Here is a 16,314-nt window from a genome sequence, read left to right as displayed (position 1 = left end):
CTATGATATGGTCACAGTAGGGTGTCAAAGTCGGGGAGACGAAGAGCCACTCGTCTCTTGTGGGGGTTTCATTGAAAGTGTTTGCATTTGTTAGCCTATAAGTATAAACACAATATTTCAATCCTTGTCGCGTGTATCTTTGAGAGAACTGATCACACACAATTTCCAACCTACTCGTCAGCCAGCTGACAGATTTCCTGGGTCGAACGTGTTGCTGTGATGTTTTTGAAGAGATACTTGTCGCTGTCGGAGACTCTTCTTGTTTAAACAGTACCATTCTGCCTGCTCTGATCTCAGGACAAAGGCTCGCATCAGCTGAGTTGATAACAGTCACCATGGCAATCCATTGGTTTGACTTGGAGAAGTTCTACCATGAGGTTGATCATATCCTCCGACCTGATGGGTGTCTCGCCATCTATAGCTACAACTCGGGAGACATAGTCTACCAGGGGAGAAAGCCTGATGCAGCTTCTAAAGTTTTTACCGATGCAAATGTTGCGTATGGAATTTCGACATGGGGCATCCTGTGATTCAGGTTTTTGGTACTCCTAACTCGTATACGTGGCGGACTATATTGAAAAAACCATTGGTGCCAGCATGGGTTTCCGGGACTTTGGGCGAAAACTCCCTAATACTGCTGTTCTGCGGGAAAATTGAGGACTGGTGTACCGTCCATATCATATAGTTGTTCCCCTTATTTCAGTGTTTCTAGACAATAGGCAGCCTCGAGGACCATGACTTTTCAAAGGGGGGAAACATGGAAAATTGAGTCAGTCTATCTTTCAGTGGCTCATACAATGAGGGGAAGCACTCAAAACGTTACACCAGCGCTGTAGGGAAATCGTCCATCGCCTTTGGCATATCTGATAATTTTCCAACCATAATTTTTCTGATGTACGATCTCTTCATCAGAGATGGCTTGCTACTCACACGAGAAACACCACATCATATTCGATGGTCTCAAGGGCCGAAGCTGCCGTACGAAGACTCCAAGAGAGTGGACGACCAATATCTAGAAATCTCTACCAACATCCGGGGAGTGGTTGGCGATCTCCAGAGCGATTCTTCCTATCGGGCTTACGCAGAAGCTCATCCTGAAGATACGCAGTTCCTCGCAAGATACCACGATAAGTATGCAGTTTTTGATTCGGGGATTGTGATCTGATTCTGCAGGCCCAACAGCGAGGTCTCTACTTCCATGCAGAAGTGTGTGGTGTCTAGTGATCTCATGCGCCTGGTCTGGTCTCGGAACGAATCTGGGTATGGCTTGTATCGTTCATCCCGGGACAATTTGACGTCACGTTTGAGAGCCCACTTCGATCAACCGAGCAGTGAGACCTAAATGTGCAAAATACAGACGACGGCTATTTCAAGGGCTCTCAGACTTACCGGTAATGCCAGAATCGTACGGGTGGAATTATACAACTTTTCCACGAGTCAGCATATACCCCGTTTGGCACATAAAGCCGAGAAAATCCCCATCCTTTTGGTGAATCTTATTTGACTTCGTTCTCATTTTTCAGATTGTTGGAGACGCTTGGTTACCCGGAAGAAGGGCCAGAAACACCGGTGGTGATGCGTCATCCAGTAGCTGTACTTCTGTCTCGCAAGCCAAGAAAATGAAGACACCAAGGCCGAGAGGCTGCGGCATCAAACTATGCAGTCGGGAGGGCACCTGGACAGTTTAACAGTTTTCAACACTAACTTCTGTAACCGACTGAGGCTGGCCTCCGCCGCAAGCTGTCTTAAGGCAGGTTTGCAGGCTTTACGAAGAGCTATGAACGACGAATCTTAATATATTTTATCGCAGTCATTTTGGAAACTTTTCCTGATTCTGGTTACAGCGAAGTACTGCATGTATCAAAGATATTTTACGGGTGTCGCGTAAATGCATTCGCACAGGTTTTGATGACACGACAGACCTTTGCAATTCGTACTTCGTCGTTCGTATAGGAGTTGCGAAACCTGCCTATATTATGACCTAATTTCTTAGATCGTTGAAAAAAACATCACGAAATTCTTTAGTTCTGCTTTGCTTTAATATATGGAACGTCTATACATCTAATGGTGCGTAGCATGATGATTATTTGCCCAATGTCATGAGGAATATGATGGAAATCGGTGGATCATCGTCAATGAAACATAAAAAGGGTTGTCCTGTATGTTGTCAAGGTAACCATATGGCGTCAAATCAACCAATGATCCGAACCGTGGTCGGTAGATCGGGTCATGTTGGTCGTAGCCGCTTAAACCTGAAAATGGAAGAAGCAAAAAATGTAGTTCGACAATTAATGCGATGGGCAATCTGAAACGAGGTTCATCGAGGATGGCTGGTCCACCACGACTGGCGAAGTATGATATTTCGACAAAAATATGAAACATAATGTCTTCTGAAATTCGGAAATAATCACAAACTTTATCGATGGCATTCTTTCAGAGTGCTCAAGGCTAGAACAGCTTTAAAATTCTATGTCCTAGTCTGCTATACTGTAAAATCGAAGCGGGGCCGTCACGCAACACCGTAGAAGCTAACATTAACCCTTATTTCCTCAGGATGCTACATCGATGAGTTTTCCTCAATTAAAGATGTGTATGGTCTGAAGCATCCACTGCTGACTGAATCAACTGATAAATGATAATTTTTTCATTATGTTTGATGGCGATATATTGGTTTACCTTTTTCATGGCCCCGAGCAGCTTTTCAAGGGAACTATCCAGTTCGCGCACTCTAGACACCACGGTTTTTCCTTTGGAGCTGAAGAGAAACAGGGGAGTTAGTTAGAATCCGTCCCGAGCTTCAGGGCCTTCACTCGGCACTCGCCGAGCTCGCCCCGATGGGGTAATCACATAAGCATCCCGTGGGATTGCGGGCTGTCCTCTACAGTCACAGCATCCCCGCCGTCCACGGATAAATGTCTATTTTGTCACATTAACCATTTAAAAACACCACAGACGACCTTTCTCTCGTTACTAAATAAGTTTCACAGTATTTAATTCATTAGTGTCTTGCGTTCATTCCCACTTATAGGCTATTTCAGAAGTAAATGGCGTGTCCTTTTCGCACGCCGGGGCACAATGTCACACATACCTTAAGTTGTCACCATTCAACTGAAATTGAAAAGAAATGAATCAAGTCTAACCCTTTACTGCGGAAACCAGTGCGGAGATAACAAGCAATTTTTGATGCTGCAACCTGCAATCGTGGTCGCATGGAACAAAAATCTCTCGTTTGCGGTGGTCATCGGCAGGTGCTTGTGACAAGAATCGGTGTTCGCTGCGACCTGCTATCAAACCGAGCCATTATCGGTTTAACCAAAGACGAGCGTAGGCCTTGAGCGTAGGCCTTGATACAGAACATTCTCGCTCCGATTTTACTAAGTTCACCAATTTGTGTGAATACATACCTTGGCCAGCAAGTCCTTAATATATTTAGCCACCTTTTTGGCGTACTTCACCATCTTTTTCCCATTCGAACTGAAATGAAAAGATGCATGTGCGTTACAGACGAGAAGAGCAGCGGCGTGCGGCAATCCTAAAGAGTCTGTCTTCAGTACACTCCTATGCAGCCCATTTCGTCATCCATATCGTCTCTCCCCGGGCGAAAGGATGTGGTCGGTCCACTGCGTCCGAAGTGTAGTCTTCAGAGAGAGGAGTGATAAGACGAACAACGCCGATAGATCGACATGGAAAATTACAAAATCGCTGCTTCAAAAATCTAGGATGAGACCAGGGGAAGAACAGCCTATTCCTTCCTCTGCAAAAGGCACGTTCAAGGCTAAGGAAATGCAAAACCTAACGCTGACTGAATATGATAATAAATCTCAAAGTCTTACGACTGGTAACTGTTGCCAATGAGAGGTCGAGCTATTAGTCGCACCGTATCGAAAGATACGCAGAGATCAAGTTATATTCACGAACAAACTGAGCCGGACACCGATAACCATGATGACGGAAATATTTTCCAAAATGTTTTTCCCCACGGCGCGCACACAAGACGGACGCATTTTAATATCATGATTTAGGCCGAGAAAGTTTAACATCGAAAAACGTTGTTCTCTTGAACCCCAATGTATTCGTTTCCGTCGCCCGCACACGATTATTAGCTAAATGACCAATAATCCACGTTTTTGCTGTCGTTTTCGCTTAGCTTTAGCTTTACCTTGGTTTGTTTTTCTTGCAGCTTGAACATGAACCGTCGGAGCAGTTGGGACATGGTTTGTTTTTCTTGCAGCTTGGACATGAACCGTCGGAGCAGTTGGGACATGGTTTGTTTTTCTTGCAGCTTGGACATGAACCGTCGGAGCAGTTGGGACATGGTTTGTTTTTCTTGCAGCTTGGACATGAACCGTCGGAGCAGTTGGGACATGGTTTGGTCTTCCTGTTGCTCTCGTAAGGTTTTTGGCCTTCAATGTTTCCCCTGGAATGCAAGGTGTCACCAAGATACATATGCGTACATCGGAAGTCTTCAGCGCAGCTTCACACAACAAAATTCGACTGCGCCCTTCCTTATTCGTATAGTATTTCACTTCGTTTATCACTATTAAAGTGTTGCAAGAGAATTGTCCAAAAACAACAAGACCATGAAGTCCTGACCGTTCGACGGAGATGGACCTGGTTACTGTGGAAGTTGTCATGAAAGAACTTCAAAAGAATCTCCTTTCGGATCATTCGGTAACCTTCGTGTGTCCTATAATGTATGGTCGGAAATGGTTGAGACAACTGATGCTTTGATCACACCTCGTGGACAGATCGACTTTCGGAGTTAAAATGGCGTCTTAAGCAACCAGTTTATTGGGATTTGAATCTTTGTGGTGCTCCAATAAATCTCGAAGGGTACGGGCTCGATCGGTCTTGTCTGTAGTCGCAGCGTGAGCTTACAATCGCCAATCCACCACAAACACTCGCTGGACTGATTCCGCTAGGGCTTTCTTAAAAAACCGCTCGACCCCAGTGGCCCGTATTGTCAATTCAAACTAAACTCTAGCTCAAGGAACGGAACGGAAGTACCTTTGCATATCATCAAAAGACGCCAACCGTACCAGCGGGCAATTTAGTTACCACATAACCGCTGGAGCCAAGTGCAATTTTTTCACATCGGTCGACTGAAGTTGGAAACCCGTGCTCTATGATTGGAATCTAGTTTAGGTTAGAAATATCTTACGCGGGGCTGTAGTTGCAGACCACATAATTCCATTCTTTATCGATACCGTCTTTATGACCACTAGTGCATCGTTTGTATGCGCAGCCGATCTCTGTGGTTTTCGCCCAAACGACCTGTACGACAATGATAGAAAGAATTACAAAATTAAGTCGTCCAGTAGCCGTCCAGTAGCCGTCCAGTAACACTGTACTCGTAATGAAATAAATGCAGAGACATGCATTCATCCACGACACCAGTGTGGCACCAAATAGAGCTTGTCAAAATGTCATGTTGTGGTAAATACATGGCTGAGATGGACCAAAGTGGAATTAATTCTCAATCTGTGGTTGATTCTAAATCTGCAGAGTCATATGCTTTTTGATGAAATGTGGTCTCACTGGTCAGTTTAGGACTTGTATTTTGATATGGCCACATCAATGCGCGAGTGACGATTTGACGGATATGCTGTACGGACGTAATTTTTTTTCTCAGGCAATTGGTATTGGAATGTTGTTAAATTTTATTTTGATATTGGTAAATGGTACTTCTCGACCGGCACGCTCTACTATATAAAAGGAGGTGCGTAGCTGGTCGAACCTATTATAATGGGCTTTCACTAAGCGTGTATATACGTGCAGGGTATTAAGCGCAAGTGCACAACATAGTCAAGCTGTCTCTGGTGTTGCCAAATATCAGTTACGTCAGGTGGCGAGTGGACCTGACGCCTCAAAGCATTGCCGCTGAAGAAGAATGTTCTCACCTGCTTATAGTGTCCGACAGCTTCCTCTTCATCTGTACTATTGTTGTTCTTATAGGAGTAGAATTCCTTTTCTCTGCACCATTTATTTACCGAGGAGTATGCTTCCCTCTCGAGGTTAATCTGAACCGACCGCGACGACATGGCCAGGTTCTCCCCTATACCTCGCCTCGATTGAGGCGGACTATGTTCCCAAACACAATTGTCGGCCCAGGCTTGCGCTTTGTTTTTCAGTGTGTCTGAATATGTCTGAAAACAGGTAGAAGTTATAAGAACAGGGAACGCATCCACCGCATAATGTACCCGAAGCTTACTCATAGAAAAATGCCTTTTAAAATGGGATTCAAACTACAGATGTGACTGGTGAGAGAGTATACTGACAAATTGTTGAGGAGGAGTCACGGCCCCATCGGTACAGATATTGTTGTCTTCCCTGCATAAGCTGTTTTGACATCATTGGTTCTCTGAATTAACTTTCAGTAAAGCCTCGATGGCCTATACATGTAGCTACACACGGTCATCTATATATCCGTCCGTCAGGCCAGTCTGAACACAAGTCCTCTTTCGCCACAAGGGTAAAAGTAACGAACCCGCTGACCTAGTGGCCAAGGTATTTGCCTCGTGCAGCGAAGAGCAGTGGTTCGAGTCCGTTGGTAGCTTTTTCCGATGCGGCAAGTTGGTTAGCCGCCAGCTAGTAAAAATCGGGTACAAACTGCCTCTTCTCGCAAGTAAGGCGTCTGCAGGCATCAGAGAGAGGAGTTTGGGAAGTGAAGAGTGTCTCAAAGACCACATCTCGGGTCTTTTCATTTAGGGGTGACCAACTTCACTATATATACTTATATATATTCAGGCCTGGTGAATGACAATAAGTCCTTGTTTAACTTACCAGATTCGCCATGTCTAGGGCTCCTTCGCCACTTACTTCCATTTGTCGGTAATAGTTGTGCCTTTCTAAGATAGCAGTGTCAAAGTCGGCGGTGGCAACACCCAGCAGCGCCAGTAGCGGGAGAATACCGATCAATAACATTTTCAAGCCTGGAAATAGATTAATTTTCACATGAGCAATCTCAAAGTCGCCTTCGAAAAGTAACAAGAAATGATGAATATAACCGGAACGGATTGCAGTTTCACACGTTCACAGGCTGTGCGAATGGTCAGTTACAATTGCCGGGCCTACCTGACACCGAACCTGTATGAAAACGGCGCAGTTGCCTTAGGTTCGCGCGAATTCCCGCGTTTATTGGAATCTAAGTTTTAACCGCTGTTTAAAGGAAACCTATAGCGAAACACTTATACAAATTGGGCGTTTTGAACGGCCCGGTTAAAACATAAGGCGAAAATAAGCTTCCATTGATAAATATTTGCAGTTTCGAGTTCCCCTCAGGTAGTTGATTACGCAGCCAATGAGAAGTAAGAAGTAATCACCAATTTAGTTATTTTTACCACGTTCAGCAAGTCTAAATAAAGAATTTTGCCGCGACTGCACCTCTTTAACAGCAAGGGACCTGGGGCCATTGTTCACTTCATGAAAAAATAGCAGAGCATGCCAAAAAAGCCTAAAATGAGTGGGAAATAACTCTGGAAGAGCTGTATGGTCTATAAGATTTTCAGTCTCCAAGCGTCGTCAATGGTAACCATCCTTGCCAAAGAAGTGTTACTCGGTTTACAGACTTGGACAATTTGCGAATCGAAACGGGAGTGTCTAAAAAGGCATAGGACTGAAGACCGGGAGATCGCAAAACTTTGTCGTGAGCGAACATCACTTACCTTCTCGGGAGCGCCGCGGTGACACTTCCTTCCAGATCTAACAACTTCAGCAATCGGGGACCCAGTTATAGCAAACATTTCAAAGTCGCAGATAGGTATCTCGTAATGAGTTTGCTTAAGCCATGTTTCCCGGGACTAAATAATTAATTAAAGAGACAACAGTATCATTGAGAGGAGTTCCCTATTCGAAAAGCGACCATTTGGTTTGATTGCATTTAGCAGCAGGGCATCATCCATTCTTTTATTACATGATAGATTGATTTGTTGATATGACCGGATTTCATGCAGTTGGGACTACACTCTAAGGTTCAGAAACATTTGTCCAGTCCTTAATCATTTAAATTGTCATTATGATAGATAATTTAATTTGACGAGACACCTGTTAAAACAGTGGGATATGCCATCAACTATTGTCTTGGAATACCGCTACTAAATTGACCCCCCACGACAAAAAATACAGCAGGTGTTGGTTGACATCGCCATAATTATTATTCGCTGTCTTCAGCTTGATGCGGTCAACGTGAGAATGAACAGGTTTAGTATTCAAGAGAAAACGATCGCTTGCGTAAAGGCATCGTACTGCACTGGAAGTCTCCATGTCGTTGGTTACACTCCGATGTACACTTATCGAACAGTAGAACCTCTCTATATGAAGGACACCCTCGGGACTGACAAGTGCTGTCCCTAATAGAGAGGTGTCCTGATTAGAGAGGTCAAATTGAATGGAAACAACCACTTTGGGAACAAAAGTAGTGCCCTTAATCGAGAGGTGTCTGCTAAGAGAGGTTCTACTGTGTTTCGTTTCGTCGCAAACAACTCGCAAATCGATTTTAGAAACCGTAATACCTACTAATCAACTGCTGTTTTATTAAAATACATTTATCATATAAATCGTCAAAATATATGTATAGCTTAAGTTTTAAACGTGTACATTGTTCGAACGTTCTTCGACTTTGTATTACTACACGACAAGGCCATCAACATATCTATGAGGGATGGCATGGTTTGTTTCCTAAGAGCGGATGGAATGACTTTGACCACATGATGAGTGCTGGAGCGCAGTGCAGCGGAGGACTAGGTGAAGTTATACTAACAAAATTACCAGGAATCATTAGCAATGCGTCTTTTCAATCAAATGGGACCATTCTATTACTTTTCTTCTGAAAAAGCCGCTCCGTCCCGCCTTCGTCTCCTCCTCTTCCATTCATGTCCCCCTGTTCTTCTTATTCAATAGGCATCGGCGCCCGGCGCCATTTTTCTTACTTGGGACTGGGTTTCAGGATGAGGTATTAAGTGTTGTACAGTGTCCGGATGAGGTATAAAGTGTTGCACACTGGGTGTCAGGATGAGGTATAAAGTGTTGTACACTAGGTGTCAGGATGAGGAATAGTGTTGTACACTAGGTGTCAGGATGAGGTTGGAGTGTTGTACACTGGGTGTTAGGATGAGGAATAGTGTTGTACACTAGGTGTCAGGATGAGGTTGGAGTGTTGTACACTGGGTGTCAGGATGAGGAATAAAGTGTTGTACACTAGGTGTCAGGATGAGGAATAAAGTGTTGTACACTAGGTGTCAGGATGAGGAATAAAGTGTTGTACACCGTGAGTCAGGATGAGGTTGGAGTGTTGTACACTGGGTGTCAGGATGAGGAATAGTGTTGTACACTAGGTGTCAGGATGAGGAATAGTGTTGTACACTGGGTGTCAGGATGAGGTTGGAGTGTTGTACACTAGGTGTCAGGATGAGGAATAAAGTGTTGTACACTGGGTGTCAGGATGAGGTATAAAGTGTTGTACACTGGGTGTCAGGATGAGGTATAAAGTGTTGTACACTAGGTGTCAGGATGAGGTATAAAGTGTTGTACACTAGGTGTCAGGATGAGGTATAAAGTGTTGTACACTAGGTGTCAGGATGAGGTATAAAGTGTTGTACACTAGGTGTCAGGATGAGGTATAAAGTGTTGTACACTAGGTGTCAGGATGAGGTATAAAGTGTTGTACACTAGGTGTCAGGATGAGGAATAAAGTGTTGTACACTAGGTGTCAGGATGAGGAATAAAGTGTTGTACACTAGGTGTCAGGATGAGGTATAAAGTGTTGTACACTAGGTGTCAGGATGAGGAATAAAGTGTTGTACACTGTGAGTAAGGATGAGGTAAAGTGTTATTTTCGAGTAAAAATGTGATATATATCGATTACTTCACACCGTATTGTATCACATGTGTTAAATACGTTTTTTCTCTTCGACCAACCTTTTGCTTGGATTTTTTGGTTAATTTCAATGAACCATCTTCGTGAAACTGAAAGTGGAAACCTTGATCTTTTTTAATAGGCTGTCTTACATTGATGACAGTTACTTGAAAACGTGTCTCTCCAGTAAGAGCGGTTTTCGGGCGGCAGGGGATAATATTCGCCTGGATCTCAGGGTACCGATTGGTATAACAGATAAAGAGTAATGTTTGCAGTTCAACCGAATATTTCCAGGACATTCTGGTACATCCTATCGGCATCCGAGCAACAGCGGCCTGAATCTTCTGTAGTTCGTTATCGACTCGACGGTAGTGAATTATCGAAAATGGTGTGGTCGTGAGGGCCGCGCACAAAACCAGCTCACCGTTTCTGGTAAGGAACTCGTCATACTCATCGTTCTCGAACGAAACGCCTGATTGTAAATGAATAACGGACTTGTTCTTGTCTGTAATGTTCACATATGTGTAGAGTTTGCCATACTGTTTTTTTCCATCTGCATGATAGCATCTGATAACAGCTGCACCACCGGCTATCAATGGAGATAACGGAGGGCGATTATTCTTAGAATTCGAACAGGGGTACGATCTTGGTAGAGGAATGCGGCCAGTGAATTCACATTTCGTGACATCATAGAGGGAATATTCCAATTCGTGTTCGGTGGACGAGTTCAGAAAAATCAGAGAGGTTTTGTACAAAAACCTGTCTGGGTAACTCGGAATTATGCTCAGAGACGGGTGCGATGGATACGAACACTTATACAGTACCCCATATGAGTTTTCTCTATATTTACACCCATACACGGTAACAGTGCGCTGTTGAAGAATAATATCCACAAACCATTTGATAATGAAATCAGATTTGTTGTCATAAAATGTACCGACATTTTTTTTTTAATACGTATTGGAGGAATAAGTTTCATATTATTGATTGGAGTGAATGTCGATATGGATGGCACCTTTAATAGAAACATAGTTGGATCATTAAATGCTTTGGAAGTCTCATCTTGAAGAATTACTGTACTACTGAGTAGCCTGGACTGGAAGTAGAACATTGGTGGTCTTCAGCATTTTGTCATGAACCAACTTCTGGTGCCGAATAATAGTAAACAGTTTTAAGCGAGATTGTGTCTTTACTCTCCTTCACTTTAAGGAGGTACACTAAGTTTCCAAACTTATTGAGTGATAATATATCCTTGGCACAAAACGCCTCGTTTTTATTGGCAAATTTAGGCCTAATGTCTAAGTGTAAGGGTTTTATCGGGCTCCTTACACGACCATCGATCGCGTCACTGGTTTTGCATAAAATCTCAAATCCCTGTGAAATCGAACAGGTGCTTGAAACACCGAATTGAAGGCCATGATATGGATTGCCAATGATATATCTGATAGAACCTTGATAATCAAACTTCCGCACCACGCTAGTTTTAGATTTCGCACGTACGGCTACGTTCCGATATATTAATATAGAACATATTCGTTTCGTTCTGTCACATATAACGTCAATAAGATCAGTTTTAGATACGAAGGCGTTAACGAATGATGCAATCCTTTTGCGCACAATTCTTATTGGTTGTGATTGGTTCACAAGGTACATATTGGTCTTCGCCTCCTCTGTCCTGATGAAATAATCAAAAAGAGTGATATGTGTTACGGAGTCATCGTAACAAGAAAAAGCACACAGGGTACCTCTTGCAATAGTTATGAAAAACCGTTTCTTTAATTTCGTAAAACAAATATTATCGGTAGGCACAAGAATGTTACCTGAAAATTGACCTTTTATCAAATCGTACAATATCCACTGATCTTCTACATCAGCTTTTTTATTCCCAGTCACCAATATCACAAACCGGTCATATAAGCTGGCGTAGAAAAGGCGAATTCGTAGGTTGTACCAATTCCCGCTATAACGCACAGTGTATGCAGTTTTCGTGCTTCTGCTGTAAACAAGAGTCTTGTGATAACCTGACCTTGCTAAATACAACACTACAATCCAGGCAAAATATTTATGGGGGGTTGCTCTAACATTTTGTTGCCTATAAACGGGTGGAACGATTTTGACCACATGACTGAGGCGGTAGCGCAGTACAGCTGAAGCCTAGGTGAAGTAAAACTGATAAATTACCAGGAAACATCTGCAATACGTCTTCTCCATAAATGAGCAATTGAGACATTCCTGATGATTCTGACACTTACCCTTTTCTGAAATAGCCGGCATCCTCTTCCCTCTTTCGCCTCCTCCTTCTCCATACATGTCCCCTTCTTCTTACTCAGTTGACACTTGTACACGGCGCCATTCTGACATATATTTACTGTGGTGCATCTCCGGTTTAGGAGGCAAATTAATGCACACTCGAAAAACAGGACTATCAGGAGATTTTCATGATCAGGCTGGAGGATTTCTTTGTCACTGACGAGGTTACTGTAGACAACTGATAGCAAACTCGTAGCCATTGGACTTGAAGTGGACGCTCGTAAGACAAATTCAAACGAATTGTTAACCAATTCTCTGTTGCTCTATCAACCTTTTCAAATCAATTACTGTTGGACGCAATTTAAAGCAAATATCGGCAGGTATCTTGGAACTACACTCTTGACCTGTCTCTGCTTTTCATTGCATTCTTGAGTTCCCTATCCACCATGGACATATACGATTTACCATCCTGACTCCGCAGTTTTATACTACCTGGTACTTTTACCAGTAAAAAGCATTCGAGAAGATCAGGCAATGACAGAGACTTGGAGGTAAAGCTGACAGTTTCCGTACAGTGGAAAATACATGAAATGAACATCCGCTTCTGTGCCTCTTGACAGCAATGGTAACTATCATGACCAACTCTGTAATCGCACAAGCAAAAACCACGTTGAAGGTCTCACCCAGAATCATCCAGGCCAGTGGTCACTTCGACTAACTATGAACTTGGGGCAATCACGGATGCATAAACTGACAGTAAGCCGGTATATGGCTTTGGCCTAAGCAAGCAATTCTGAAACCGAAATGCCAAGTAGTAGAAGTGCCCTAACTGGACTATTTCGGACTTGAGATTTGCGAGGGTGGCAGGAAATCCGTTTTAAACCGTTGTTGAGCTGGAACGGCAACTTGCTTGATTATGAAAATGCTGGCATTTTTTTGTCCTCCGTACTAGCCGATCGAAGATAATGCGCACTGCGTTTAACTCTTCAGGCTAGCGACCCTCGCCAGGTTTATCAATGTGGTCCAATATCTTTTAAACGGCCTCAGCGTACACTCTTCACGACATCTGGTGAAAACACTAACCCTCATTTCAACACAGATGCCGTCTATGACCGTTTTGGAGAAAGTGTACAATAGTTGGAATTAATGTAATTTAATTAAATCCTAACGTGACCCAATTAGGATTATATCAGACTAAATACTTGTGATTCCTAGAAATAAGACGCACCAATGATCCGGTATCTCTTACTAAGCAAGAATCTCCAGCAATTTCATCTTCTTTATCATCAGATCAATTGAGGATGCAAGCGAAAGAGGTTTGTAAAGGTTGAATCCTTCATTTGACATGCATATTCAGAATAGGCCAATACACCTGGTGACTGATTTCAGTATAATACATTTGAAAGAAGACATGTGAAACAAAAACACATTCCACTGTTTGCAGAGTATTCGATACGTATGACATGTTGTTGATACTGAAAGTAAACGGTTACTTTAAAAGGGATAGTATTAGTAGGCAGGAGCTGGGGGCTGGGTCAAAAGAGTTTTGTTCTGAATTCACATTTCTCGAACAATCGTGAGGACTTTCGTTGTACTGTCCCATGGGAGAAACCGGGCGACTTCGTATCAATCAAAATATTCTTGAAATTTAGCAGAATCCTGGTGCAGAATACACTCGAGACGCAAATCACACTTCTCGTTGTCGCCTTCGAATATATTCAATTCAGATATCTGCGAGGTTACTTCGCCGGCTTGAACAGTTTCCATAAGCTGAACACCAGAAGAACTTCGTGTGAATGTCAGTTCGAATATCACGAGCGATGTTGTGGTCGTGGCCTTCAGAAAATGAAACTCATTCATACTGCGCCAGGTTTTTATCTTCCAAACAATGTGCATTGTACATGCAGCACAATAAAAGCTTTTGATAACTTTACTATTGAAATCTTGAACAAGAATGGTTTAAGAATATATATCTAAAAACAGATGAAAAGTTCAGTATTGTTTTTCTGATCATTATAATGGGAGACATGTAGAGATCAATAAAGACCAGCAAAAAACTATTGGAGCTGTACGGAATGTATCATAACCAATGCAAAAGACTGAATGTTAAAAATATTTTGCGCTCAAACTTTGTAATTAGGAGAGTGGTGTACGATTGTGGTGTGAAATGAGAGAAAATGAGTGGAAATGATATATAATAGTTCTCAGACTAGCCACAGGCGACATTTTAAAGGGGATCGTACTAAATCTAGTGGGTCATGAAAATAGAAAATTAATGCACATAGCAAGTGCTAACTACTTTCTCTTTCAATCATTGTGCGGCAGCGTACATGACAATGACACCGGCCTATACATGTACATATACGTCCTTGTGCAGCAATGAACATGACATACTGACTGGTATTCGTCATATCCAAACACCTCTGTCAGACGGTGCCACTCAGCGAAGATTGTGTGACATAGCCCAGAATTCTAACCGTGAAACCAGGCAGTCTTGTTCGCCGACATAGCAACATCTGGCAGCGCATAGCGACGCCATTGACCCCGTGGGGCAGCCATTCGTGTCTGGTTGCTTTTCCTGGTTACGTTCGGCTCGTGGGTAGTTCGCGTCATCAGAGACACAGTGGATCAGCGCAGTATTTTGACTGTCGACTAGTTTTGAATTCATCCTCCCGAATGGCATGCGTTGAAACACAAATGACCCATTACCGAGGTCACCGACCCACTGATGAGTTAGTTGATTGCGGCATTGCGATTGTGCGGGATGACGAAGTTGCTTTTCCTGGTTAAATTAGGCTAGGGAGCAGATCTATCTATCCATATCTGCTAGCGCTGCAGTTTATTCAGTCACACCACTGTTAGATGGCAGAAGCCAATACACCAATGACACATGACCCGCTGAGGCAGTAAACACCAGTAAAGTCGTCATTGGCGAATATGGTCGTCTGGATTTACTAACTCAAGGAAAAGCAAACAGCTAGGGGGCGGTGTATAGCCATTTCGGAAACATTCTCCGTTAGGGCTTATTTGAACGTAGCCGGCAACATTTAGGCGTACTTCAACGTGGATAGTCCTTGTCGGACTTTGTCGGAGTTTAATTGAGGATAAGTTGATACATTCAACGGAACCATGTAAAATTATCAAACCCAAGAGTGTATCTTCATCGTGGTGGCTCAGTTACAGCAATCAAGCACACTTTCCGGCTCGCGGATCGTTGCGACACGTGGCTGTCTGGTTGATGCTCAATGGGCTTTGGAGTGTTACCATTCTGGGAAGATTTCATAACTATTTACCAATTTGCGGAATCGTGCTGCCTGTGCTGCCAATTTCTTTTTCAATTTTCGGCTTTTCATCGACAAGCCCTTTCAATAATGGAGCCCTTCTTCATACGTCGCTGTTAAATTACTGCAATACACGTGTGGTATGTGATATAGGCTAAAGAAATCTTCAGCAGAGTTTGATCTGACATTTAATGCAAGATTTCGGCAGAGACATTGCTGAATATCCATTTAACCAACTTTTAAGTGATAATGAATTCTGGACCTGTAGATTCGCGGGGATACACTTCACAATACCCGGCGATGGAAGTGGTCTACAAAGACGGGAAAGTGATCCCAAAAATGTCCGAGCCGGAAAATATGGATTTACCACCAAAGACTCAAAAGAAAGATACCGTCCGTTGGAAAGATGTGTTATATGAATTTACGCAGGCTAGTACCATCCATGGACTCAACCATATCACGGAGGATACTCCTTTCAAATTAAGAAGGTAAATATTCATCTTTCTTGAAGGAGGGGGGGGGGTATAGGCAGGAGCAGGGAAGTTAAATTGGCCATCTTCGGGTGACAAATATATGCAGTAAGGGCACTGGGTCATGTTAGATTCAGCACTAAATATATTCCTCGTATATACAAGCCTGAATAGTTTCGACATACTGTGAGATGCGAGAGACCCCTACTGGCGACTTTCTGTAACTTCATCTTGCCTACTTAGCAGCTGTCTATACAGTCCCACAGTATTTATGACTTACAAACCAACTTTACAGTCAACGTCGAGTGCCGAAGAGAAAAGGTGATTTTGGTGCTTGGTTAGCCTGAAGTCTTGTCCTCTTGCCCACCCCAACAAACTCCGACTGTAGTGCGCCGGTGGTGGGGTCTTCCCACAATCTCCGATCAAAGACAAAATCATTTTATTCGTGCACGATTTCGTT

General features: G+C 43.1%; 3 protein-coding genes across 7 annotated transcripts in view; 2 read left to right on the top strand and 1 right to left on the bottom strand.

Annotated features, from left to right (window-relative positions):
- The first annotated feature begins 335 nt into the window (after window positions 1-335).
- On the top strand, window positions 336-1,623 carry LOC135496042 (uncharacterized). The gene is made up of 3 exons (XM_064785151.1): window positions 336-499; window positions 913-1,131; window positions 1,524-1,623. The coding sequence occupies exons 1-3, from the start codon at window positions 336-338 to the stop codon at window positions 1,621-1,623; spliced, it is 483 nt and encodes a 160-aa protein (XP_064641221.1).
- Window positions 1,624-2,017: 394 nt separating this feature from the next.
- Window positions 2,018-7,740, bottom strand: LOC135495792 (cysteine-rich venom protein pseudechetoxin-like). The gene is made up of 9 exons (XM_064784714.1): window positions 7,665-7,740; window positions 6,784-6,932; window positions 5,901-6,146; window positions 5,162-5,274; window positions 4,160-4,417; window positions 3,405-3,474; window positions 3,089-3,108; window positions 2,677-2,755; window positions 2,018-2,252 (listed from the first exon to the last, which is right to left on the bottom strand). The coding sequence occupies exons 2-9, from the start codon at window positions 6,922-6,924 to the stop codon at window positions 2,247-2,249; spliced, it is 933 nt and encodes a 310-aa protein (XP_064640784.1). The 5' UTR covers window positions 6,925-6,932; window positions 7,665-7,740; the 3' UTR covers window positions 2,018-2,246.
- A 7,063-nt stretch (window positions 7,741-14,803) lies between these two features.
- The window catches only part of LOC135495943 (uncharacterized), a 28,193-nt gene continuing 26,682 nt past the window's right edge, over window positions 14,804-16,314 (top strand). For all 5 annotated transcript variants that reach the window (XM_064784987.1, XM_064784983.1, XM_064784985.1 and 2 more), the window contains exon 1: window positions 14,804-15,872. In XM_064784987.1, coding sequence (XP_064641057.1) covers window positions 15,634-15,872 — 239 coding nt within the window. In that variant the 5' untranslated portion in view covers window positions 14,804-15,633. The remainder of the gene's footprint in view (window positions 15,873-16,314) is intronic.

Source organism: Lineus longissimus, chromosome 11 (assembly GCF_910592395.1).
Source record: "Lineus longissimus chromosome 11, tnLinLong1.2, whole genome shotgun sequence".
NCBI lineage: Eukaryota > Metazoa > Nemertea > Pilidiophora > Heteronemertea > Lineidae > Lineus > Lineus longissimus.
The sequence above is the reverse complement of the archived record's forward strand: the minus strand, read 5'-3'. Positions and strand labels throughout refer to the sequence as shown.

Bases quoted from the DNA above. Each gene is read 5' to 3' on its own strand.
- LOC135496042 (XM_064785151.1), top strand. From the start codon at position 336: ATGGCAATCCATTGGTTTGACTTGGAGAAGTTCTACCATGAGGTTGAT. The intron at 500-912 runs GTATGGAATTTC...TCTCTTCATCAG, and splicing joins TTTACCGATGCAAATGTTGC to AGATGGCTTGCTACTCACAC. The intron at 1,132-1,523 runs GTATGCAGTTTT...CTCATTTTTCAG, and splicing joins CTCGCAAGATACCACGATAA to ATTGTTGGAGACGCTTGGTT.
- LOC135495792 (XM_064784714.1), bottom strand. From the start codon at position 6,924: ATGTTATTGATCGGTATTCTCCCGCTACTGGCGCTGCTGGGTGTTGCC. The intron at 5,275-5,900 runs GTGAGAACATTC...ATTGTCGTACAG, and splicing joins CTGTCGGACACTATAAGCAG to GTCGTTTGGGCGAAAACCAC. The intron at 3,109-3,404 runs GTATGTATTCAC...TTTCAATTTCAG, and splicing joins TTAAGGACTTGCTGGCCAAG to TTGAATGGTGACAACTTAAG.